The sequence below is a fragment of the Haemorhous mexicanus genome, chromosome 8, assembly GCF_027477595.1.
Source record: "Haemorhous mexicanus isolate bHaeMex1 chromosome 8, bHaeMex1.pri, whole genome shotgun sequence".
Lineage (NCBI taxonomy): Eukaryota > Metazoa > Chordata > Aves > Passeriformes > Fringillidae > Haemorhous > Haemorhous mexicanus.
Window position 1 is genome coordinate 22,914,065 of NC_082348.1, and position 22,750 is coordinate 22,936,814.

The following is a 22,750-nucleotide window of genomic DNA, read 5'->3' on the forward strand; positions in this document are numbered from 1 at the left end:
GGAGGAATTCTGTCATTCATAGTTATGTGCTTTCCCAGCTCCTACTAGCTTATTTGAGATGAGTCCTCATAGCTTCTGCAGGTCTTCTCCCTGCTTAGGAATACTGCTTTAAAAGATGCTGACCTCATAAAATGTCCCCTGAGCTCATTGCTACATTATACAACTAGGAGGCCCTTAGATCCCTGTTATAAGAAATACAAAACAAAGGCAGGATGGAGAAGGCTTTTCTCATGTAATGACTTAAAGGACATCAAGCAACTTCTTTCTCCAAAAAAAAAAAAAAAAAAAGAGAGAAAAGTAAAAAGAAATTATCTATGTTCTCTAAATATTCTTTCCACCAAATTAAGAGGAATTTACAAGCCCAGTTTGACTGCTGAAATTTTTTCAGCTTCACTACTTGAATTGATAGGCTACACAGAATCCCCACACATCTGGATTGTCACATTATCTTTGGAAAAATTAACTTTAAAAATTATATAAAAATTACTAGTAGGAAAAAAAAGCACAAAATATGAAATTTTTTGACTTTCAATTTTTTTTGGTCACCAGTGTTCCAAGTCAATGCAATTGCAAATACAGTATCTAAATAGCAGTCTACAGTATTTGCTAATAAAAATTTGGCAATCAAATCCTACCAGTCATTTACAGTTGTAATGTAAAAATTAATTCAGCACTGAGGTTTATCATGATAATATCCTCTGGCTTCAAGGGCTTGCCTGTTATGAGAGAGCTTAAGCCTTGAAATCTTAACTCAAAGCTCATGAATACTGCAAGGACATTTTGATTTCAAGGTGAACTCAGGCTGTATACAGAAAACCAAGTAAATACCAGACTGAAAGAGTACTTTCATATATCTTTACTTTTTGTCAATATTTGTTCTGAAATCTTTCACCTCTTCCAACCAATACTTTAAAACATTTTTTTTTTTAATTCATCAATTTTCATCTTAAATGAACAAATCTAGGAGTCTGCTTGCTTCCACCCCAAGTTCCTGCATTTTGTCCCCACAGTACATTACCAGATAAATCCTCACCATACAACTGTCTAGCAAGGTCCATAATCTGCTGAATTTTTTCTTCTTGTTCAGGCACTGCAGGTTCAATAAACTTATTGAATTGCTTATAGAGAGTCTCTATTGCTTCTCTTGTTTTGCATTCTGCAGAGTAGTTGCCAACTCTAATCACTGTTGCACTCACATCTTCAAACCAAAATTGACACTGAAGGATAAAAAACTGTATTATAATGAATTACTGTCTGCAGTTCAAGCTGTTGAAGAATAGACTGGATCATTCTTAGACTTTCCATAATCAGTGGCATACAATATATCTTAAATATTCTGACTTGAATTTAACCTGAAAAACATTTGTTCTTTACTAATGCTACTTCAAGCATAACTGGCTGTTAAATTTTCATTAAGTACTAGGTGCATGCTCATCTTACAAGCATGGTGAAGTTACTATTTAATGGTTCTGAAAAAAACATGTTTTATTTCTGATTTATTTCTACCTTGGATATCAATTGGCTGATTTCAAAAACTTCATGTTGTGGCCTCAGTTATAGCTGTGTAAGGGCAGAAAGGTTCTTTAAATTTAACATTCAAGCAGACAGGGTTTTTAGTCTCAGCAACCACTAAACTCACCAGGAATCTTTCTACTGACAAGAATGGGCTTTAGAACATGCCCATAATAAACACCTTTGGTTAATAATACTCAGAACAGGACACAATCTGGTGTTCACTCAGAATCATCAGCACTGCCTCATTACAGGAAGGGGCAAAAAAAATCACCATTTCTAGCCACTGTTAAAATCAACACTGTGCCTATTTGCTGAAAGAAAATTTTGAGTAAAAGGTGATACTCTACACTCAGTTAAAAAAAAAAAAAAAAACAGTCTTAAATTTTAGCTTTAGGAAATCATTTATTTCTGTTTAGTAAGTGGGGAATTTGAAAATGTAAATATTCAACGAATATTAACAAATTGTTTTGCTAGTGGTATATGTAAGAACACACTGATGAGGTCACTGGACACTGAACACATCTATTAAACAAAACTTTAGTATTGCAATTCATCATTGAGGGAATTTGTCATGCACTTAGATCCCTTTGGAGATAAGAACAATGTTATTTCTAAAAGTAAACAGTGATGACCAGAATGAGCTTGTCCCATGGCAAGAGCACCAATACAATACACCAAGAGGGAAAATACTGTTACAATACTGTCACAAACTTGTTTTCCTTTAAAAAAGGCAATGCATGAGACAGTCCTCAGACACATTAAAATAAAGTTAGGGAAGTGACCAATAAGAAAGACTGCAGTTCATTAAAAAAGAAAAAAGTAGATATATTTAAAAATTTAGCTTACTAAAAAATATATTCTTTTATTAAGGAACTGAGTATTTCTATTTCAGTTCCATCATTACATAAACCACAGTGGGTACTGTGATAACCTTCCTCTCTTAATTTGGCAGCTACCAGAAAGGACCATGTGGCACTTTCTGTGCTGCCTCAGAGCTTACTTAGAGAAAAGTGCTCCTAAGTGTGATCATAGACTTGCTGAATGACTGTGAAAGTCATATGGTCATATGGAGGTGGAGTTGCATGAATGTGGTCACACTGCACATTTATTTCCCCCTTTCACTGCTAATTTAGAAAGAAACAAACAAAAAAAGTTAACAATTGATTACTTTTGGAAAGTACAGATTAGCCTTGAGAGAGTTAAAGCACTTGTATCTGTCCCTGTCCTGGATCATCTTTACAGCCACAGTGGGGATGTCAAGTTTACTAGTACCTCTTTCATCATCTGCTGCAGATGCTCCATGAGATCCAGATTTTGCTTGTAATCTTCCACAACTGTGTTAAAATCATTCAGTTGTTTTTGTAAGTCACTGATTGAGCCCAAGAGGACTTGAGCTTTAGCCTTAGGTTCATTTGCAAAAGGGTCAATGACTTTCCTCTCTAAATTATCCATCTTCTTTTTAAGAATCTGTTTAAAAGACAGATAGCAATGTTAAACACTGCAACAAAATGTTTCTATTTTTAGAAATTTATTATTAAAAAGCAGGGGAAAACCATACAAACATACTTCTTGTCCTATGTTTTAAAAACTACAAGCTGCTCTTTCAAAAATCAAAAGAACCCGGAGGGCCTCTGCAAAGCTGATTAAAATTGATATCAATTATATTTATTAAAGGTATAATTGAGCTTTTTTTTTCAGCTTAAAAATAAACAAATATCTGTAATAAAAAACATGGTCACGCATGACTTCCAACTAAAAAGGCCATTGAAGGAAGAGTTCCTGGTAAATGCAAAAAATGGGTGAGGCTAACAGGTTTCTAAGGTGCAAATGAACATGAGCAACTCCAGGCAATGAATATAGCCAAAGGCTCTGAAGAAAAACGTTCATCTTTTACATGATGAAATCTGAAAGACAAGAGAATAACTTGATGCAAGACATGATTATTTTGGGTTCCTTTAAGGAGAAGAAAAACTAGGTCACACAACAGAGGCAAGAAGAATAAAAGACTAAACAGAAAAATAATGGAGGATTAAAGGAGTGGAGTGAAGAATTGAGTTAACATCATTTCACTGAAGTAAATGGCAGAATAACAGGAACAGAATAGTGAAAAATGTCTCAGTCAATGACAGGCAGGGAGGATACAATGAGAAAAGTAAGAGGGAAGTGCACAATAAGTTTTGTGATGCGTCAGTCTCCTGTGATGTGTTGGGCATAGGCCAAATAATTCAACTGGTGAAGCCTTTACTAAGCCTGGATTTTCTGTTACCTGTAGCTTCTCTGCATATGTATCAACTTGCTGAATCTGTACTTTGAGTACTTTCAGATTTCGAGCTTTTTCAGTTTTCTTCATGTAGTTAAACTTCAAATTGTTGAATTTCTTTTTCAGATCCTTAAATGATTCTCTGAGCTGCAACAGTGTAAACATATTTGTTAGTAAAAAAAAAGGTCATCAGCACGCATCACTTTAGGTTTTTTCAAGAGCTGTTTAATGGACAATTTAAACACTGAAAATTTAATGCAGAAGTTAGTAATACTATGCCATCTCAAAGCATCCTTAAGTTGTCAGAATTTCTTTACAGTAGTGGAAACTCATAATCTTGTTAAATCAATGTTTTTGCATTCTGAATGAAAAATGTTTCCAGAATAACTGGGGCAAAAAAAAATTTCAAGCTATTTGTAATTAATTCATAAATTTTGAAATAAAAGAATATTAAAATGACCAAAATATTGATTTTAACAATTTCAGGTCCTTTAGGTAGATAATATTTTGCTTTTAGGATAATGTATAATAATAATAAATAAATTATGTAAAAGTACATTTATTTAAAGCCACTGACATGAAGAAATGCAGAAGTTCTAATGCTTTAGGATCTGTTCCTCCAGACACACAAATGAAATTAGTGCTACCAAGTTCAGGTTATATCCACAACTGGGTATCTAAATATGTATTTGTGGCTTTTCTAATATTAAAAAATCCTACAGACTTCACCCTGCACCCCCTCCTCCCTCTTGCCAAAGAACCCAGGGAGTAACCAAGGCTTATTTTGCAGCCGCTGTTATTGGAACAGCTAACAATCAATCATTATTATTGTTATTATTATATACTAATGTTAATCCATCAAGGGATATATTTTTCATTTTCATTTCATCTAGTGGGATGTTGCCACATTATTTCAGCAGTGAATAAACAGATGGTGCTCACTCAGTGTAATGGAAAGGAAAGGAATTCTACCACTGGCCCTGTGATCTCCAATTAGTTTAAGCTCTTTATCCTGCCTAAGTACACAGAATAATAAAATCCATCTAAAAGCCCTCTGTTAATAGAATCACTTCTGCACAACAATATTTTTTTATTCAGAAAACAAGAGTCTTATTTGCTGCTTCAAGTTTGTGGGAAGGAAAAGATGAACAAGAGTTTATTTCAGTTCATTTCACTGGCTTGTGCACATACAGAAGAGCAGTGATAGTTTATAAGGCCAGAGGCTCTCCTCATAGCAGTCTGTGAAATTAGATCTCCTTGTTTCAGATATGATGGCTTGTGTGTCAAAGGTCTGCAGCTGCTGTCACTCTTCTCTTTTAGCCTCAGTGGAAAAGCAGATTCAGCTCTGGCTTGTGCACCAGAATGAATTTGCACAGCTCCTGTTATCAGCAGCAGTTGTACCAAGGGCACTGTGGGGCTTCCAGTTTTTAGAGATCTAAACATGTCTCAGTTTTGCAAGATTAAATGAGAAATACTGAAGGGACTCTGCATCCAAATGTGCTTAGGAACTTCAGCCCACTACTTTATTGGAGCTTTGTACCTTTTCTATTGTGTCATAGTCTTTAGTCAAGCAGCTGTTCCTAACTATAGTTGTCCTGTCATGGGTGGAGAATGGCAGTGGAGGAGAGGGGTTTAAGTACCAGTTGCTTCAATTTATCACAGGGCCACAAAATAAATGGAAAATTCAAGTTCTAAAATGCTTTAAACAATTTTTGTTACCAATGCCATTCCAGTAAATGCTTTGATTTCTGTGTGAGCCACTCTAGAAGAAACTTCAATGTTGTTAATCTCTTACCTTTTCCTTTCTATTCATATACAAAACGTTTTGTAGCATCAATAATCAAAACACCCCAACAAGCAGGTTGTTGAAAACATATTTTCAGTCAGAAAGATTAAGAAACAGTAAAACAAAAAGGGGAAAAAAAAAAATCTGTTCAAGTCATTAATGATTACTAGATTCCTGGGGCAACAATCAGAATGAATTACAAGGTAAGAAATGTGACTACATATCAGTTCCTACTGACCTGTGAATAAAGATAGCTCATTGCCATTTATGGCTAAAACCCATATTTCCAGTCATATCTTTCCATCAGCATATAAATAAAGACATGGTGAAGAAGAAATCTGACTGGGAAGAGCTGTGAACCTGCTTCAGGATCTGCTGCTCTTGGGTTGACAACTTTCACGTGGACATGCATGAATGTTATTTTTAAAGTGATCACCTCAAGAGAAGGCTTTTTCCTTGCAAAAGCTATCACGGGTGATTAACAGTGTCCCTTAGAATGTCCTGAACAGATCCAGTGCAGCATTCCTGTATCCAGTGTATCAATGTACCTGAGGCTGGGCTCACAAGTGACTGCAATGGAGCACACTGGAAGTGCAGCTCTTCAGAGGCTGCAGCCCAAACTACCTTGTGAAAATAAAAGCCCCCAGCTGGCAAAGAAAGATCCCAAAGATGAGCTTTCCTCATTCTTCTCAAAGATGTTGAGGATATATACACTTTTTTTTTGCCTTTTCAAATTCTCTTCAAATTAGAGAAGGCACAGAAAAGGCATGCATTTTACTCCTGTCTCCTCCAAGGCTGTTTAAAACTCATGCTATATATTCTTGTCTAAAAATGTCAGCATTTGTTTCCTTGTTTCTTATAGAAGCACCAATACCTTACAAACACAGGGAACCTGCTACGTCCTCTAAGGACCTCTTCAAACACCACTGAGTCCTAAGCCCTCATTCCCATGCTGTATTTACACACCTAATTTAATCACATCAAACATAAATTAGTGCAAGTGTTTACAGCAGAATCCCAAATATTTTCAGTCAGCTTTAAAGTTTGCTCTGTAAACTGGTAAATCACTACTAAATTATCTGGTTGGCTGTTTACTACGTGACAGCCATGAACAGCTGCTGCTTGCTGCTGGCACATGAAATATTTATTTGCTTAGACACAGTAGATAGTAAATAAATTGTAGTTTAGACAAGTCTAGCAATATTCCTACAAGCATACTAGCAATATTCAATTCCTTATGGAAAAATTGACAGAATTTAAAATACTGAAAGTAATACTCATAAATAATAGTCCTGAAGTAGTCTGGTGTTGGATTTCTTGATCCCTAAACAGAATTAGTTAGAAATACTTAATGGAAAAAAAAAAAAAAAAGAAAATGGCAGTATATTAATGCATATACAGGCACATTAGCCAAATATTTGTTTAGGAAATACCTTCATCTTCTATGCTAACCTATAATACAAAGGGAACCAAAAGAAAAAGGTATCCACATGCCAAATTAGTATCTTTCAGTTAGTTTATCCACATAATTTAATTAGATTTGGGGATGACAGATTTTAATTTAACCAATAAGAATATATTCCTATGTAATATTTTTATTACATATGCTTCATGCTATGGGGAACATTGATGTGAAAATCCTTCCAGCTCACAATCCACCTTCTGTACCTCACGGATGCAAGGAAGTACAAGAGGAGTGCAATTTACAGAATATCAAGTTTAGAGCCCATCAGCCTCTTATTTTAATGTATCAGTCTGGGAAAGTTAGTTCTTTAAAATGTTTCTTTCCTAAATTAATTTTTTTAGAGACATCTAATGAATGTAACTTTCTAATTTGTGAATTAATTTGTATTTGGCCTACCAAGATGTTACATTGATAGTCATATTACCTGAGAAACTATTCTTAACCTCAGTTCCATAATGCTAATTCTAATCTCTTGTGACAATGAACATTTCCTTTCCTCCTAGCAGTTTTTCAAGCATATATTTTGTTTCTGAAAAAATGTTAGTTCTAGATTATTCTGAACTTTTCATTGAAACACTGAAAGTTCTTTCCAAAGTCCTGACAGCCGCAACACCTACAAATTCTACTTTTGTTTCAAACTTTAGCTTCATAGGAAAATGTTTTAAAGACTCGTGTTTCAGATGAAGCTGACTGAGCTGAAAGCCAAAGAAAATGTAGCTGCTCTGTTTCCAGTCCTCTTGGTACAGTGAAAGTCTTTTATTGCCAGCCCAACAGCTTGATAGAATCCTGAAGAGCAGAGCCATGAACCACAGATTGCTGTTGCTGCTGTGTAGATCCAAAGTTGCTGCTGAAATGAAAGTCTGTTTTTCTGTATACAAATGAAGCTTTTAGGGGAATGGTAAACAGTAATGTATATTATAGAACACAACAGCTCTTTCAGCAGTCACTCAGTGAGCTGGGATTCATCTCATTTACCTCATTTATATCCTCTTGAGTGGTGCAGTGTTGGAAATACTGTGACAGTTCTTCCTCATACTTATCAACTCTGGAGCTCCAGTTTATGCTATCACACTCAAATCTAGCAAGTTCTTGCTTCAGATTCTTTACAGAAACATTCAAACAATTCTAAGGAGGAAAGAGACATGGAAATTTATCAGTCTCAGGAAATGTATTGATTTAACCAATCCAAAATGAAAATTATTGAGGCAGAACATGCACAGCTAGCCACAATGGGCTAGAGTAAATTTTTAAACCTCTGCTGGAAGAAGGACATAGAAGTTTCAGTCACTCGTAGTCTGGGGAGTAGTTTTGGGTCAACATTGTGTCTTCTCTGAGCAAAGAGACAGTGACCCCTTGCAGTCCTTTGCCACCTGGAGAACAGCTCCTTTCTGCCATCCATCAGTTTATGGTGTCTGAAGAGCAGACTGCCATATGAATGATCTAGCCAAATCATCAGGAAAGCCTTGCTTTCTTAGTAAGTGATTGAATACAGGACAATGAAAATTCTTCCCTGAATAAATAATTCCTTTCTAAACTGATATCCATCCTGTCATGCAAATCCTTCTTGAATCCACTGATAAGGTAGCACTGTTACCACATGTTCTCTTTTGTTCCTATGTTATCCTTTCTTTAAAGGAGAATAAATATGCAAAGCAACCTTTACAAAATAGCAGGATTGTAATGGAGAGATTCAAGAAATTGCCATCAGGGCCTTGAACTTCACAAAACACACTAAAGTAAATTATGGCTTGTGTTTTTTGTCCAAGCAATATTTTAAGATTAATTTCCTTAAGGCTCTCTCTGTACTTTCCTCAGAGTAGTAATACATATTAGCACATCTAAAATTCAGCTAGATAAGCCCAATGATCTTTCATATTTATCCTTGATTTTGTAAATCATTCTACTTATACTCACAGGTTGCTGCACTGCAGACAAGATATCCACTCCCTGGGTAATAAGCAGAGTATACAGCTGTCTAATATGTGCATGTTTCTCCTGAGAATTCACAAGGTAGGCTTTAGCCTGGTGCACATTTTCAGGGTCCCCATATATTTCAGGAATATCCAGTTCTCCTAATTTTGATAGACATTCCAGCTGAAATATACAAAACCCAATAATCACTGTCTGTTTAAAATAACTTAATTTTTTTTCCTTGAGTTTCATTAATTAAAATTGGTTTCAGATCTGAGTTTTAAATTCAATCGAGCCATGCAGTTTTAGATCCAAGATTTTAATTTTGATCACCAGGCTGATTAATCTTACTTCTCTGGTGAAAACGAAAGAAAAGCAACAGGAACCAAAACCAAAGAGAGCTTAACTACAATGGTAAGAATGTATGTTTTGAAATGTTTTACTCACTTCTTCTTTAATGTGATGGAATTTGACTGTCTTGCTGAAAATCTCATCGTATTCTATCATTGCATCCTTTACTGATTGGTGGAAATGAATAAGCTCACTTATTCTCTCAGAATTCTCTTTCACAGGAAATCCTTTCTGGCTTGGTAATTCCAACAATTTGATCAGGTACTCAAGCTCAGCATTCAGTTGCTAAGAAAAATCAAAGAAGTTACTCAGTTTGCACAAACATTGTAATTTTTCCTTTACATTTGATGAAATAACCACCTAACAATGGTAAATTGCCTTGGGGAGAAGTCAATGCCCTGCACTTTAAAACACTACATTCTGTATTTTTTGATCTCAGCTATCACCCAGCCTTGCATGAAAACAAGTCAAACAGAATTAAAAGGAAATGGCAGAGTGAAGTGCTCCAACCCAGAGACAGAATTCCAGGAGGTAGAAAGGCCACTATGAGGTACCTCAGCCTCTGACCTGCCCTAAATTCCAAATCTTGGAGCTGATGCTCTCCTTGTACTTCCACCACCCCAGTGCTTGTGTGTCCCTTGAATACACAGCTAACACAGCACAAGACATTCTCTGGACACTGAAGGCAAAATCTCTTTGCCCCTACCTTATAAACACTCACAAACCCCTCCTCCTGGGAAACTGTTGTAAAACATAAAACACTTCAACTCCAGACAGAGCGACTGGAGTCAATGAAGATGTGGATCTTTATGGGACCAAAAAGAGATTTTGATGTACCCCTCGCTCCACTAGCTTGGTTTCTCACCTCATAGTGTGGTTTCATTTGGTTCAGCTTTTTCTGTAGTTCCAGAACAATTGAAAGGTCACTTCCAAGGTCAACTGGTACTGCAAGCTGGAGGGCCTCTTGAAGAATCTCTAATCCACGAGTAGTCTAAGAGAGAATCAAAAAGTTCAGCATTTCTAACTGCAATAAATTTTAAAAACTCCAAATTTAAAGTCAAAGCTAAATTTGTAACAAAACCTTCCTCAAACCAGGCACCCAAGGGCTGTCAGTAAAGCCCCTCTGAGTGACAAGGGTGATGAGATATCTTTAAGACAGCATGAAAAAGCGACTCAGATGCCAGGACTGCAGGACCACAGACACAGGATTTCTGAGATAACAGATGTGCTGGTGTGCTGCTGAGCTGCACTAGAGATACAGCAGCTACAAGAATAGCTGGTGTTCCTGGTTCTGCTACTAGCCCAGCTAGTGTTTCTTTTAAGGAACACTGCACACTCTCCCTGTGCCAAGAAGGTTTCAATTCTCTTTCTGCACTAACCTGGTTGGACTTGAGTGTAGTAATGGTTAGGACACAGTTTGGGTTAGCAGCTCTTCAGTCTCAAAAAAATGATGCTTTTAAAAAGAATAAAAAAATCACTGCTGGTAAAGCATTATTAAACTCCATTAAAACTTAGAAATGGAAATGGAGACTGAGACTTCTATGCATTTGAGGAAGGGAAAAAAAATCAAAACCATTTCATGGCTCCTGCTGACTGACTGACATAACAGAGAACAGACTATGAACTGACCATCACTCTTTATTAAATAATACCAATAATAGTTGATGAGAGAGCCACAGACAAGCTAATAACAATCTAGAAATATTTGCCACAGTTGCTTTCTTCCTAGCTATTTTACTTACGATTTTTAGTTGTTCTTGAAATATCTGACACTGTTGATTGATGGGTTTTACTTGAGTAACTTTAAAATTCCAGATTGCCCAAAGATCAGTCAGCTCTTTCCTTTCTTTATTCAGGTTCATAATGATATCTTCTGTTACTTTTATCGATTTTTCTACTTCTAATATTAACCTCTCATTTACCTGGCAAATAAACAGACACAATTTTTTCCACACATATTTTTATAACATACAATTAAAACCTCATAATTTTAAACAAAGTTTAATAAAACCCCAACTATTCTAGTGTTGCTTTTAAAAAAAATTATACTTTTAAATACACTCTTCCCTTAATATTGTTTAGAAATAGGCACAGATTGACAGAATTTTTAAATTGAGGACATATGTCAAAAACTGGAGTTTAAAGCAGAGAACAGGTCAGTAATGACTGAATTATTGCCATCTGATGTCTGTTTCATACTCAGACAGAATAAAAGAATTTCTGACTTACCAGAACTGACCAAAATGACCTTTTGGAGAATAAATAGCAATTGGAAAACAAAGTAGGTGAAGAAAATACCACCCCTTTGTGTTGATAAACAAAGCAGCACTGAAGAACAGGAGGGCTAAAGTGTTTAGTATTTGAATATTTGGTATTTTTACCTCTTTCCAGTAGAACATCTATGAGAAATATCAGAAAACTGGGTAATGACGTTTTCCCATTTAATTCTTTTATTTTTTCTAAGAGAAGCAATTTAGGTAAATTACCAGTATGATCCATATCTTCCAGATATTTAAAAGCTACAATCTGGGAACATCATAGGAACAGAGAAGTAGAAAATATGGTGACGACACATATCCAGGTGTTTAGGGAGGAAATGTCTGCAGATGTGTCAAGGTTTTAAGTCACTTTGTCATTACTCTGACTGCCTTACCTTTGCTTGGCAGCGTCCAGCAGGGACACACCCTGCAGCCACACTAACAGCCTGAGCACCTTCCCTGCCTCAGCTGCTTTTTCCAATTCACCTTGTTATCCTGCTGTAGTTTACCAACAGCACCTCCCCCCTCCCAGCCTAATGTCTAACTGCTCCCTGGTGTGTCCTGTAGAAGCAGAAAGAACAGCTGGGTATTCAGGCTGGCCTCATTAATTTGGATTGCTTGAGGAGGTGTAGCTTAGGCAATGATTGCACAGCTCCAACAATCACCTCACCAAGTGTAGTTGGAACATTAAACAGGGATGCCTAGGCAGTGTAGCTGCTGGACAGAATGTAAAGACACTGGGAAAGATTGTCTGCAAGGAAGTAGCTCCAACATCCACTTCTTCAGAAGAACCCATACACTCGGTCAGTAAAGACTCCCTGCTTAATATTAATATTGTCCTTAATATTGTGCTTGAGTATCTGCTGCTTTCCATCATGAAACAAAAAGATAGGAGCATGTATTACACTTTTATGCATGGATTGGGTCAATAAGGGCTCTGTCATTGCTAACCACAAAACTTTTTATTTTAATATAAGCACTCAAATACTTTCTTCTTCTGAGTATGTATCAGCATTAGCCCCTTTAAAATTAGGTACACAGCCCATTAGGCACAGAATTAGGATTGGACCTCATCACAGGCAAGTATAAAATATTCAAAATGGTTTATCAGGTCATACTCACCACATTTACCAAATTAAGAAAACAGCAACCCATATTTTCAGTGGAAAAAGTCTTCTTTATAGTATTTTGCCACTGAGTATTAGCTGACTCTATTGCAATTTTATTTTCAGTCTCTCTGTTTGTTGGTAGGGGTTTTGAGTTATAGAATTCCTTCAGATTTTTAATATCATCATTCACCTATAGAAAGACATTAAATAAATATCAAAAAACCAACCAAAACTTGAGGTGCTATAATCAGAAGATTTAGAGATATGATTTGAATACCCCCTCTGAATCTTCTCTTAATTTTAAGATCTATGAGTCTCTAAAATGATTACAAGCACCAAATAATAAAATAGTTTTAAGTAACTTGCCAACCAGTAGTTGGCAAACAGACAGGTGGCAGCAATTAGCTCAATTTCTATCCTATAGTTTTACATGGATTTTATTTACCAGTCTATCAATGCACTGATTTTCACTCATCTGCTTAATATGAAGTAACTGAAGTTAGCAATAATCAGAAGTAGATGTAATACAATATTTTTTGTCGTTTATCATGCAATAAATAAATAAATCCTATGGCTAATTTTGCCTGACAAGTTCCATTCTGTCCTCAATTTCTTTCTAATTATTAAAGAACAGCTACCATCTTATAGAATCTTAAAAAGGAATCCAAATCAAATGGAAATTACCTGTCCTGGACACCATTAGCACAGCTACCAAAATTATATTGGTATTGAATTGATTATGATTTGACCTAGAGCTGCTTCTTATTTCATTTTTAAATACAATCATATGAATTAGCATGCCAGTGGAAGTAGTGTAAGACAGCAACAAAGATCCCTATGAACATATCACAGGACATTTTCAAACGTTATATGAAGCAAATCAGTAAATTTGATATTCAGAATACCTATATGGAAGTATTTTTGTTATGTATATAATGAGAGGGCGCATGTACAGAGGAGAAAAATCAAAATCAATTACAATCCTTCCTACAATAATAGCAAATTTTTCAATTTTAAGATTTTTACAGTCTAGTTAGAGAATAAATAAGTAACCCATACCTCTACAGCTGACTGTAAAAAGGCCACATAAGTTTCTAGAATTTCTAGCTTTGAACTGATATTTTTTTCAAGTTTTTTCAGCTCTTTACTCAGAAAGTCAGCTCTGCTAGAAAAAGCCGCCGCCTGCTCAGGTTCCAACTCTTCCATATTTTTGATGATTCCCTCAGCTGCTTTCAGTTCACATGAAGTTTCCTTTGAAGGCAGAAGCATAGAGAAAAAAAAAAATATAATGACTGGAAAGGACTTGTGAATATTGATATCACATTGTTAGTTTTCCTTAGGATTGCTTTTTTATGTGTAATTTACTTGCTTGAAGAAGAGCTCACAAGAGAGACTAAATCTCAGAAATATCCATTTCTTTCTTAAAAATGATAGGTGTAGTTATTGAAATAGCTGTTTTGAAAGCTAGCATATCACAGTTCCCAGAAGGAATAGTTAGAAGAGGTGAATAGTTAAAAGAGTTTATTCATATATATATCTGTCTGGGCAAAGTAGACACTGCAGCAAACAAAAGCAACACCCCGACATGCAAAAATTTGGCAGAACAGACACTTAAAACTATTATAAAGTCTTGAGGAACAAAAAGGTGTTCTTGCTTATCTGCTGAGATTTTAATATTTTTATGATGTGCTCTCCAGAATTGTTTTATTTATTTCCACAGGTACTGTACAGATCCATCCCTTGGACCCCATAAGCTGTTGCCTAAAACAAAAAGGAGCTCTGCAGGAGTAATGGAATTTTACCTACTGAAAATACATAGGATACTCCTAAAATACACACTGCCATCTAGTTCAGCTTAGGCGGAAATATGTACCCATGCCAAGGCTATGGAAGGGATTCAAGTGGTTTTAACCCACTTCCAGATAGTGCAGGGCTGCTGTGGCAGTGGGAAAGTCCCTGGATGTGACTTAAAAAGAGCCTCACGTGTGACAGGACTGAGTGCTGCAGTGCTCTCCTCAAATGGCTGCACTCCCAACATGACCATTGGATCTCTCTACAGCCCTCTTCACAGCTCCTCTAAATGGGAATTACTTTTTTCTATTTTGCCAGTTCATCCCTTATATTTGGTACAATAAACCACAAGGAGGTTTTTCTCTGATTCTGGCTGTCTAGACAATTTTTAAACCTGGTGCTTCACGCAGGAGTAGCAATCCACATTTGAAGAGTCTTTCTATTGAGGGTTGGTAGGAAGATCCTGCAAATCACACGGTGAGATAGAGACAGTGAAGAAAACCAGTGATTTAACCACTGGAATGTTATCTTTTTGTTCATTAACTACAGTTTTAAAACAAACCATAGATCTATTTTCTTCAGAAGAAACTCTCACCCTCTCACCTTATTTAGAATTACATACAGGAAGCATTTGTTTCTAAAAGCACTTGACATCACAGAAAGGTTTTTTTACCTTTGTTTGTTTAGCCAGTTCAAGGTGCACGTTCAAAACCCTTTCTGACTCACACAAATAGGAGCCAATCTCCATTCCAACTGCGAGCACCGGGCCGAGCTTTTTAATTGACTGCCACACCTTTATTTGAAAATATTATTCACATGGTTAATTTATATAGGAAGACATCATAAACCAGTATGAAATATCACTTTATATGGAAAAAAAATGAGGTAACACTTTTCTGTGGGTGCATAGATTGTGTTTCTAGGCTTAATGTCGTGGTTTAAACCCAAATGACAACTGTACCACACAGCGGCTCACACACAGCCTCCTCAACCCCAAATGGTGGGATGGAGAGCAGAAATGAAGAAAAGGTGAAACTTTAATATCATGTATACTCAGAGAAAGATGGGAATTACGATATAAAAGAAGGCAACTCTACTATTTCTTCAAGAGATGTGATTGAAACTCCTTCTTGTTTGCTCTCATTTTACTGACAGTGCTTTCCTTCACCCTAAATATCTGAGACTTGTGATTTCAATATGGCACAACTGCCTTATAATCTTGCTATTACAGCCCTGGCAGAAATATTTCGATTCTATTCCAGGCTTTTTTCAGAAAATACATTTAAAGCTTCTCTGACAGGGCAAGAGACCTATTTTTGTGCAGATACATGTAAGGAATTCCCTTCCACTGTCACTAAGATATTTTGTATGCACTATAATAACAAAACAGATTATGAAGAGGACAGGCAAATGACACCAGACACAACACACAAGGTTATTATTAGACATGGGAATTTACATTTAACATTTTTCTTAAGAACTGGCTGCTCATTGAGGTTCCAACTTTATTATATGAGGCTGAGGGGCAATTGAATTTGGCACCAGGTTCCTCGGGATGCTTTGCTTTAGAGAGCTGGGATTTAAAGTGTATTGCTTGGTAGCAATATAGCAACAAGCACTCTTCACTGCAATGACACAATATTCTCTAATTCAAGGCTGGGAACAAAGTGATTAGAACAAACAGCACATTGAAACCTTATGTTCAAATTAAGGTTTATATTTTAAGTAAAGGTTGCCTTCATAATTTAACTTTTAGGTTAAGATTCACAACACGATAGTGACATCATTTCTACACACATAAATGGTCTGGAAGAAGGCCAGTTTGTAGCAAATTAAATTCACATTTGATTGATAATGGTTCATTATAAACCATGCAAATACAAAATATCAGATTGCAGACTTAATTATTCAGTCATTAAATTCGATTTACTTTTTTCATCTACACTCTTGGTTTCCTTCATATGAACCTTGCTAAAAGACTATACTTTCTAAATTTGAATTTACATGTGGAAACTTATTTAGGAGCTATTTGTCTAGTCCAGCTCTGACAAGTCATTTAAAAGTCTGTTGTACTATTCAAAGAGGGCTGTCATGTCCTCGATGCATCAATACCTTAATTAACAAAAGGAATTTTTATAGTGAATAGAATTTAGCCTCCTTCAGATTCACTGAAAATTTGCTGTGGTTCAGTCACCGTGCTTATTAAACCTCAATTTTTGCCACGCTTTTATTTTTATCTTCAGCCACATAAAACAGAAGACAGAAGCAGTATAAGAAACCTGCTTATGGGTCACAGGACTGATTGCTCACTTCTTTTCCAAAAGAACAAACTGTAATAGTTCATTATCCAAGCAAATCCATGCTTAATTTAACATCCCTGGTAAAATGTTCTGGTGGAAACAGCTCATTTTTTTCACAACAGCTTTTGGTTCCTTTGTGTTGATAAGCTCATTCAGCATTTTAACTACAACTGTGCTCTCTCTAAAACTCTTTTTATTTGATTCCACTTCAATATTCACTAGAGCTGAATTATGGAAATGCAATGCACTGTTCATGAATGCACTAAGAAGAAGATGTGCTACAATGATGACCATCACCAAGATGATCAGAATGCTGGAGCATTTCTCCTGCAGTGACAGCCTGAGAGAGCTGCAGTTGTTCAGCCTGGGGAGCAGGAGACTTTGGGAAGACTTTGTAGGAGACCCTTGCAGTACCTAAAGGGGCCTATAAGAAACTTCAAGGGTGACTTGGAGTGAGAGAACAAGGGATAATGGCATCAAACTGAAACAAGGTAGGTCTAGGTTAGGTACAAGGAAGAAATTCTTTGCTATTCTTTGCTATGTAAGACACTGGCAGAGTGCTGCCCAGAGAAGCTGTGGCTGCCCTGTCCCTAGAAGCATCCAAGGCCAGGCTGGAGGAGCTTTGGGCCACATGGTCTAGAGGAAGGTGTCCCTGCCCATGGCAGATGGGTTGGAATGAGATGTTCATAAGGTCCCTTTCAACCCAAACCATGCTGTGAATCTGTGATGTACCTTGCTCAGATGATCTTCAAGTGAGGCAATCCATTGTTGTTTCTTCAAAGTAAATTCTTCATATTCTGGACAGTGGCTGTTTAACTGATCTACTTTTTTTTGAACATATTCCATCATTTTCTGAATTCCTGCCACCCAAGAGCTAAAATAGAAAAGTAGAACTGTCATTTATTTATCTTTTTTTGCTCCACATAGAGAATGATTATGATTTGAAAAAACCCCAATACTCATTCTGTTAATTTGTATGATGAGTAACATATGAATTTTATACTGTTACCCTTAAAAGAAAAACAATCAAGAAAAATAGATTGTAAAATAGTTACCTCATACAATTAACAGCTGAAGTTTTGATATTAACCCTTTCTCCCCACCCATCAAATTATTTCTTACTTAAATTTATATCCATCATAAGAATTTTTGTAAAACTGGCATGTTCAAAATAAGTTTTTTCATTATTATAGTTTCATCAGAAACTTAGGTTAATACCTGTGAGAATCTGCTTTGTTCACTAAAGTTTGTCCCTTCTGCATGGTAGTGGCTGTACAACCTTTAATTGCTTCCTGCAATTCCCTGTACTTCAGTGCCAATATAGGTAAATGTAAGCCTTCTGAAATAGAGATTTTATGGTAATTCTCAATACTTTCAAGACCATCAAGTACCTGAAGAGAAAAAGAAAAACATATGTTATCAATATTTGTGTTGTTGGAACTATCCTTGGAAATTATCTGTTTCTAAAACTTCTGCAATGATCTATATGATCTCAAAAAAATAAACCTGCAAAAAAATACAAGAACATTTGGTCTTTGGACACCCTAAATTATAAACTTTTCTGAATAGTCTTCTAACTGAAAGATTTTTGGAAAAAAGGTTAGATTGTTAATAATACTGATTATAATTGGCTCCTGTGGAGACCACTGCAAGAATAGGCATTGTTTCTGGTGTCCCCAGAAAACAACCTTAAAGCCCAATTCTTGGCAAAAAATATTTCCCAAATGCCTTATTTCGAAACCGAGCACTCAATATACTTCAAGGAAATAAAAAAGAGAATACATTTTGGAATGGATTTGCCATTTTGGATAGAAGTTTGAGGCAAAAATTAATATGAAAAAGGTAATTGGATTTGTAATTTTCCACTTCAAATTGCTTAGCCTACTGTTTGCACAATCCCACATCCACCAGCCTTTAGGAGCACACTAATTGTTTCATTGTCAGGTTATTATTACACACTTGGCTTCTTACCTACCTTGCCAGCAGCATGAAAAAAGTCATTGGCCTCTTGCAGAAGGGCTTTCCTTTCTTCCATGTGCAAGCACACTTCTTCTTGCAAGAGACAGATTTTCTGATTTGAAAGTTTTAGATGTTCTTTTTCTGTATAGTCCTCTGAAAGCAAGATCCTAAATGCTTCACCTTCCAATTGTTCCACAGTGTAATTCCACTCCTAGTGGGAAAAAAATCCACTTTAGTCAATTACATAGAAAAATAGTCAATTACATAGAAAAATAATATACTGGGTGGTAATAATGTAGGCATTGGAAAATGGGTATTTCTAAAAGCATGAAAGATATCATTATTTAATGCAGTTTTTCTACTAGGAAGGGCTTCCCAGCAAACCATGGTTTTAGTGATTAGAGTTTCCAGCAGTGGCATTCTACATTCTTTGACACAGATTCACAGCAGTTACTAAGGTGTCTGCTGTGAAAATGGTCAGGATGACAAAGACAAGAAACCTCCTGGTAAGGCCACGCTCTCATGGCAAACAGCCCTTCAACAACCCCACCTATTTAATCAAGAAGAAATCAAAATATTGCCTAGATAAGAGCAGCTTGTAGTGAGAGAGTTTCTGCCAAGAGATGTCTGGTAATCACTTTAACCAAATGAGCCTCCTTTATAGAAGGCTGTGCCATCATCCTTGGCATTCTCTGTTGCACAGTTTCCCTGATTTCCTACACAAAATCTTAAGTCTACTCAAAAAATATCTCTGCCTTATCTGATCATGAACCTTTCTAGTGGTAGTGACAATTATAAGAATTATAAGAAAATTAATCATCTTACAGTGAAATTATTCCACGTAAGAGTATTTCATTGTAACAAAATTGATAAATTTGGCTGGTACAAGATGCTCAACAGCAGCTTTAAGGTGATCTAAAAGATAATATTAAACTCTGCCTCGTTTATATTGAGGCAAGGTTCTTCTCTAAGTTTTCACACAAGCTCAAAATCCCAATTTATTATAGTAATTTATATTTTAAAACATTCCACAAACATTACAACTTTGCACATTCCCTAAGGGTATTAAATTTGGTTAGACTCATTTGCTATCCTCTTTAAACATTCCTCAAACTTGGTTAAATTTTCTACAAAACAGCTAGTGACAGCTTCATTTTCAGCTTTCTATTTGTAAGGAAATGTTTCTACAGATAAAAAGCCTAGGCTTTCCATCAAGAGGACATAAAAAATCGGTGGAAAAATCTTAGTTAGCTTCTTCTGCTCTTCAGACCTCAACATGCTAAATTCATAACCATCTGCCAGTCAGCACTAACATATTTCTTACTCATTTTCCTTGAAAGGAACACACAGCTTGCTCTTACTCTGACTTTTCAATTTACCAGGAGATGCTTGTGAGTTGCTCTGACACATCAAAGACATGTTGAATGTGCCTCCTTAGCTCTTGTCACTATTCTTTTCCTCACACTAGTAAGTCTTAAAAACTTGCTTTCACTATTCCATTTAGCAAGGAAAATTAGTCATTTCTAGGTTCTTTGATTAAACAGGTATTTTTCAAGAATTTTAAAACTGATGAATTAAAAATATTGTAGCTTTAATTAAAATTCTTGAAGATTTTCTGCCTTCTAAAATATTCAGGACAAGTCTGGGGGAAAAATGCGGAAATATCTAAAAATTCATCTTGTTATTAAACAATTATTGTGGGATACATTTATCCCACAATAATGGACTTTTCTTGTCCACACAATTAAACTTTTGGACTTTGAATCAAAACCTGAGAAGTTCTATAAAAGTTTTTTCTCTGCAATGTTCTAGGCTTAAGCTTAGAAAACTTTGAAGCCCATTTATTTGACTTCAGATCATGATCCATATATTAGATAAAGCAGCATTTAAAACATGTCATTTAAACAAAAAAGTATGCATTTTTTTTCAGAATGTGTGATAAATTACCTTATTCTCTCATATGCAAAAATGTCCACAACTGACCTTTTTCTGAGCCCCAAATCTGCCTGTCACTGGTTCATTGAATACATCAGCACTTTGATAATTCAGTCCTTGTGAATATTCAAAAGGCTTTCACCTTCAAGAACCACATTGCAGTATAACTACCAATATAATCTTATTATATTTTTTAATATTATCAAATTACAAAAGAAGTAGTGGGCACTAATGAAAACCACAGGGGGTTGTGAGCTGCTGTGACCATTACCATATGATGTGTAGTTTGGGAAGTTCAGTGAATGCCTGTAACAGTGTACTTAACAATGAGCTGATAAAATCAACAAGCAGGAAGAGCAAAAATAATTCAAAGTCTGTCACCCCCCCAGAAAATTGCTGAGATATGTTACAAATTATCTGGCCACAAAGTGGTGCTAGCAGCTCTTCTTTGCCATGTCAAGGTGCAGAGAAATGTACCAGCAGCAGGTAAGGAGTGCCAGCACACCCTTGTTGGAACACCAGCTCCCAAATGTGCCTCCTCTCAAATCTTGGTGGCAACGGGTGGGGGGAGCTGGGAAAGTCCCTGCAGGAATGGGGGGCAGGAGGATTCTTTTAAAGTCTGGGAGGGTTGAGGGCTTTTTTCCCTGGTTATGATCTCTTGGGTTGGTTTTTGGTCTTGATAATTTTACGAACTAGTGATAATGTTTTTATGGGCTTTACCTCTTAGCAAGGTGAAATTCAACATAAGACACCAGCTTGAGAAAATATTAATATTGAATCATTCTCCTTTCTCCTCTCAGCCCAGTCCCATGAATTAGATGCTAGGCCTGTAAATCCCTCTCTTAGGGCCTCTGAACCATTTTAGAATCCATTTCTCCTGTTCAACTTAATGCAACAATACATGCAAATAAACACATTGTGTAAATAACCACATTGTGTAAAACAGTTCAGACACTGGAAACTTCCACTTAAAAAAATTTCTGCTTGCTCTGCAAAATTAAACTTGCTCTGCATATCTACTACACAAAATATTTTGCTCTGAGCTACAGCACACATATGAAATGTTACTTGAAAAGATTTATTTATGCTGCTTTGGAACAGGTACCTCCTTTATTCTGTTTTCAACATCTGCAGTTCAGTGCTGCAAAAACCAATGCCTACAACTCACAGCTTTCTCAAAGCCCCATAGCTCACAGCTTTCTCAATTACAATTTCAGCATGCAGTTTCAACCTGGCCACTCTTCTGCACATCATAAGCAAAACCAACATGCTCAGTAATACTCCCTTCAAGAATTTAATTTCCCTCTGCTTGAACATGCTGGTAGTAAGAAATGCAGAAGGCTTAAAGATAAGATGCTCGAAATCGTAATTCACATGGATGTGTAACAAAAATGTTTAATGCTAAACATTTTTAAATTACCTCATTAAAAAGGCAATTAATTTAAAAATATATGAATTATCTAGTACATAATGTATGTGAGAAGAATTTTTAGGTGAAATTTTAATAAGTGTTATTATTAGAAGTTATTTCCTAGATACTCAACCATGAAAAATATTATTACACAAAATGAAAATGCATATTGTTTTCCTTTCTGCACTTGCGCCCTAATTTCTAATTCAGCCAGCAAATTACAAGAATAGCCTGTGAAAATGAAATGTGGGGAAGATTAATGATTATTTGGTTAAAATTCAGCAGTGCTTTATAACACCTGTTGTTGTGTCTCTCTCTGAAAACACTCCACCGTGTACTCATTTACTGGTTTGTCAGTTTTTCTTGTGTCAAAGGTCTGTTCAGAAGAATTTATCTTAACATGCTCATCTTCCCTTAAAAAAAAAAAAAAGTATTTTTTGGCATGCTGCTTGGAGAAGCACTAGAAACATTATTGTATTGTGTGTACACAGCAGCCTGGGGGCAGTTACCTGTTGATTATGCAAACAGGCAAACGTGGCATTTAACTACAAAGCTACCAAGGAAACAGGTTTGTGAACAATCAGAAGCCTCTTACCATCAGCACAATAACCTTTTAAAAGACATTTAGTTCTGTTGGAATAGTTTCTGGATGAAAAAGGCCTCCTTGGTCATCTGGGTTATCCAAATTCAATTGCATGA

General features: G+C 36.0%; 1 protein-coding gene across 3 annotated transcripts in view; it reads right to left on the reverse strand.

The window, feature by feature from the left end:
- Window positions 1-22,750, reverse strand: part of LOC132330616 (coiled-coil domain-containing protein 141-like) — a 44,872-nt gene that overhangs the window by 554 nt on the left and 21,568 nt on the right. For 2 of the 3 annotated variants that reach the window (XM_059853193.1, XM_059853194.1), the window contains exons 8-21: window positions 18,722-18,916; window positions 17,965-18,137; window positions 17,479-17,620; window positions 15,120-15,239; window positions 13,715-13,906; window positions 12,669-12,845; window positions 11,031-11,210; window positions 10,154-10,279; window positions 9,385-9,573; window positions 8,941-9,120; window positions 8,002-8,151; window positions 3,782-3,922; window positions 2,788-2,982; window positions 1,034-1,217 (exon numbers count right to left, since the gene is read on the reverse strand). In XM_059853193.1, coding sequence (XP_059709176.1) covers window positions 1,034-1,217; window positions 2,788-2,982; window positions 3,782-3,922; window positions 8,002-8,151; window positions 8,941-9,120; window positions 9,385-9,573; window positions 10,154-10,279; window positions 11,031-11,210; window positions 12,669-12,845; window positions 13,715-13,906; window positions 15,120-15,239; window positions 17,479-17,620; window positions 17,965-18,137; window positions 18,722-18,916 — 2,344 coding nt within the window. The remainder of the gene's footprint in view (window positions 1-1,033; window positions 1,218-2,787; window positions 2,983-3,781; window positions 3,923-8,001; window positions 8,152-8,940; window positions 9,121-9,384; window positions 9,574-10,153; window positions 10,280-11,030; window positions 11,211-12,668; window positions 12,846-13,714; window positions 13,907-15,119; window positions 15,240-17,478; window positions 17,621-17,964; window positions 18,138-18,721; window positions 18,917-22,750) is intronic. The other variant, XM_059853195.1, reaches the window with a different exon arrangement.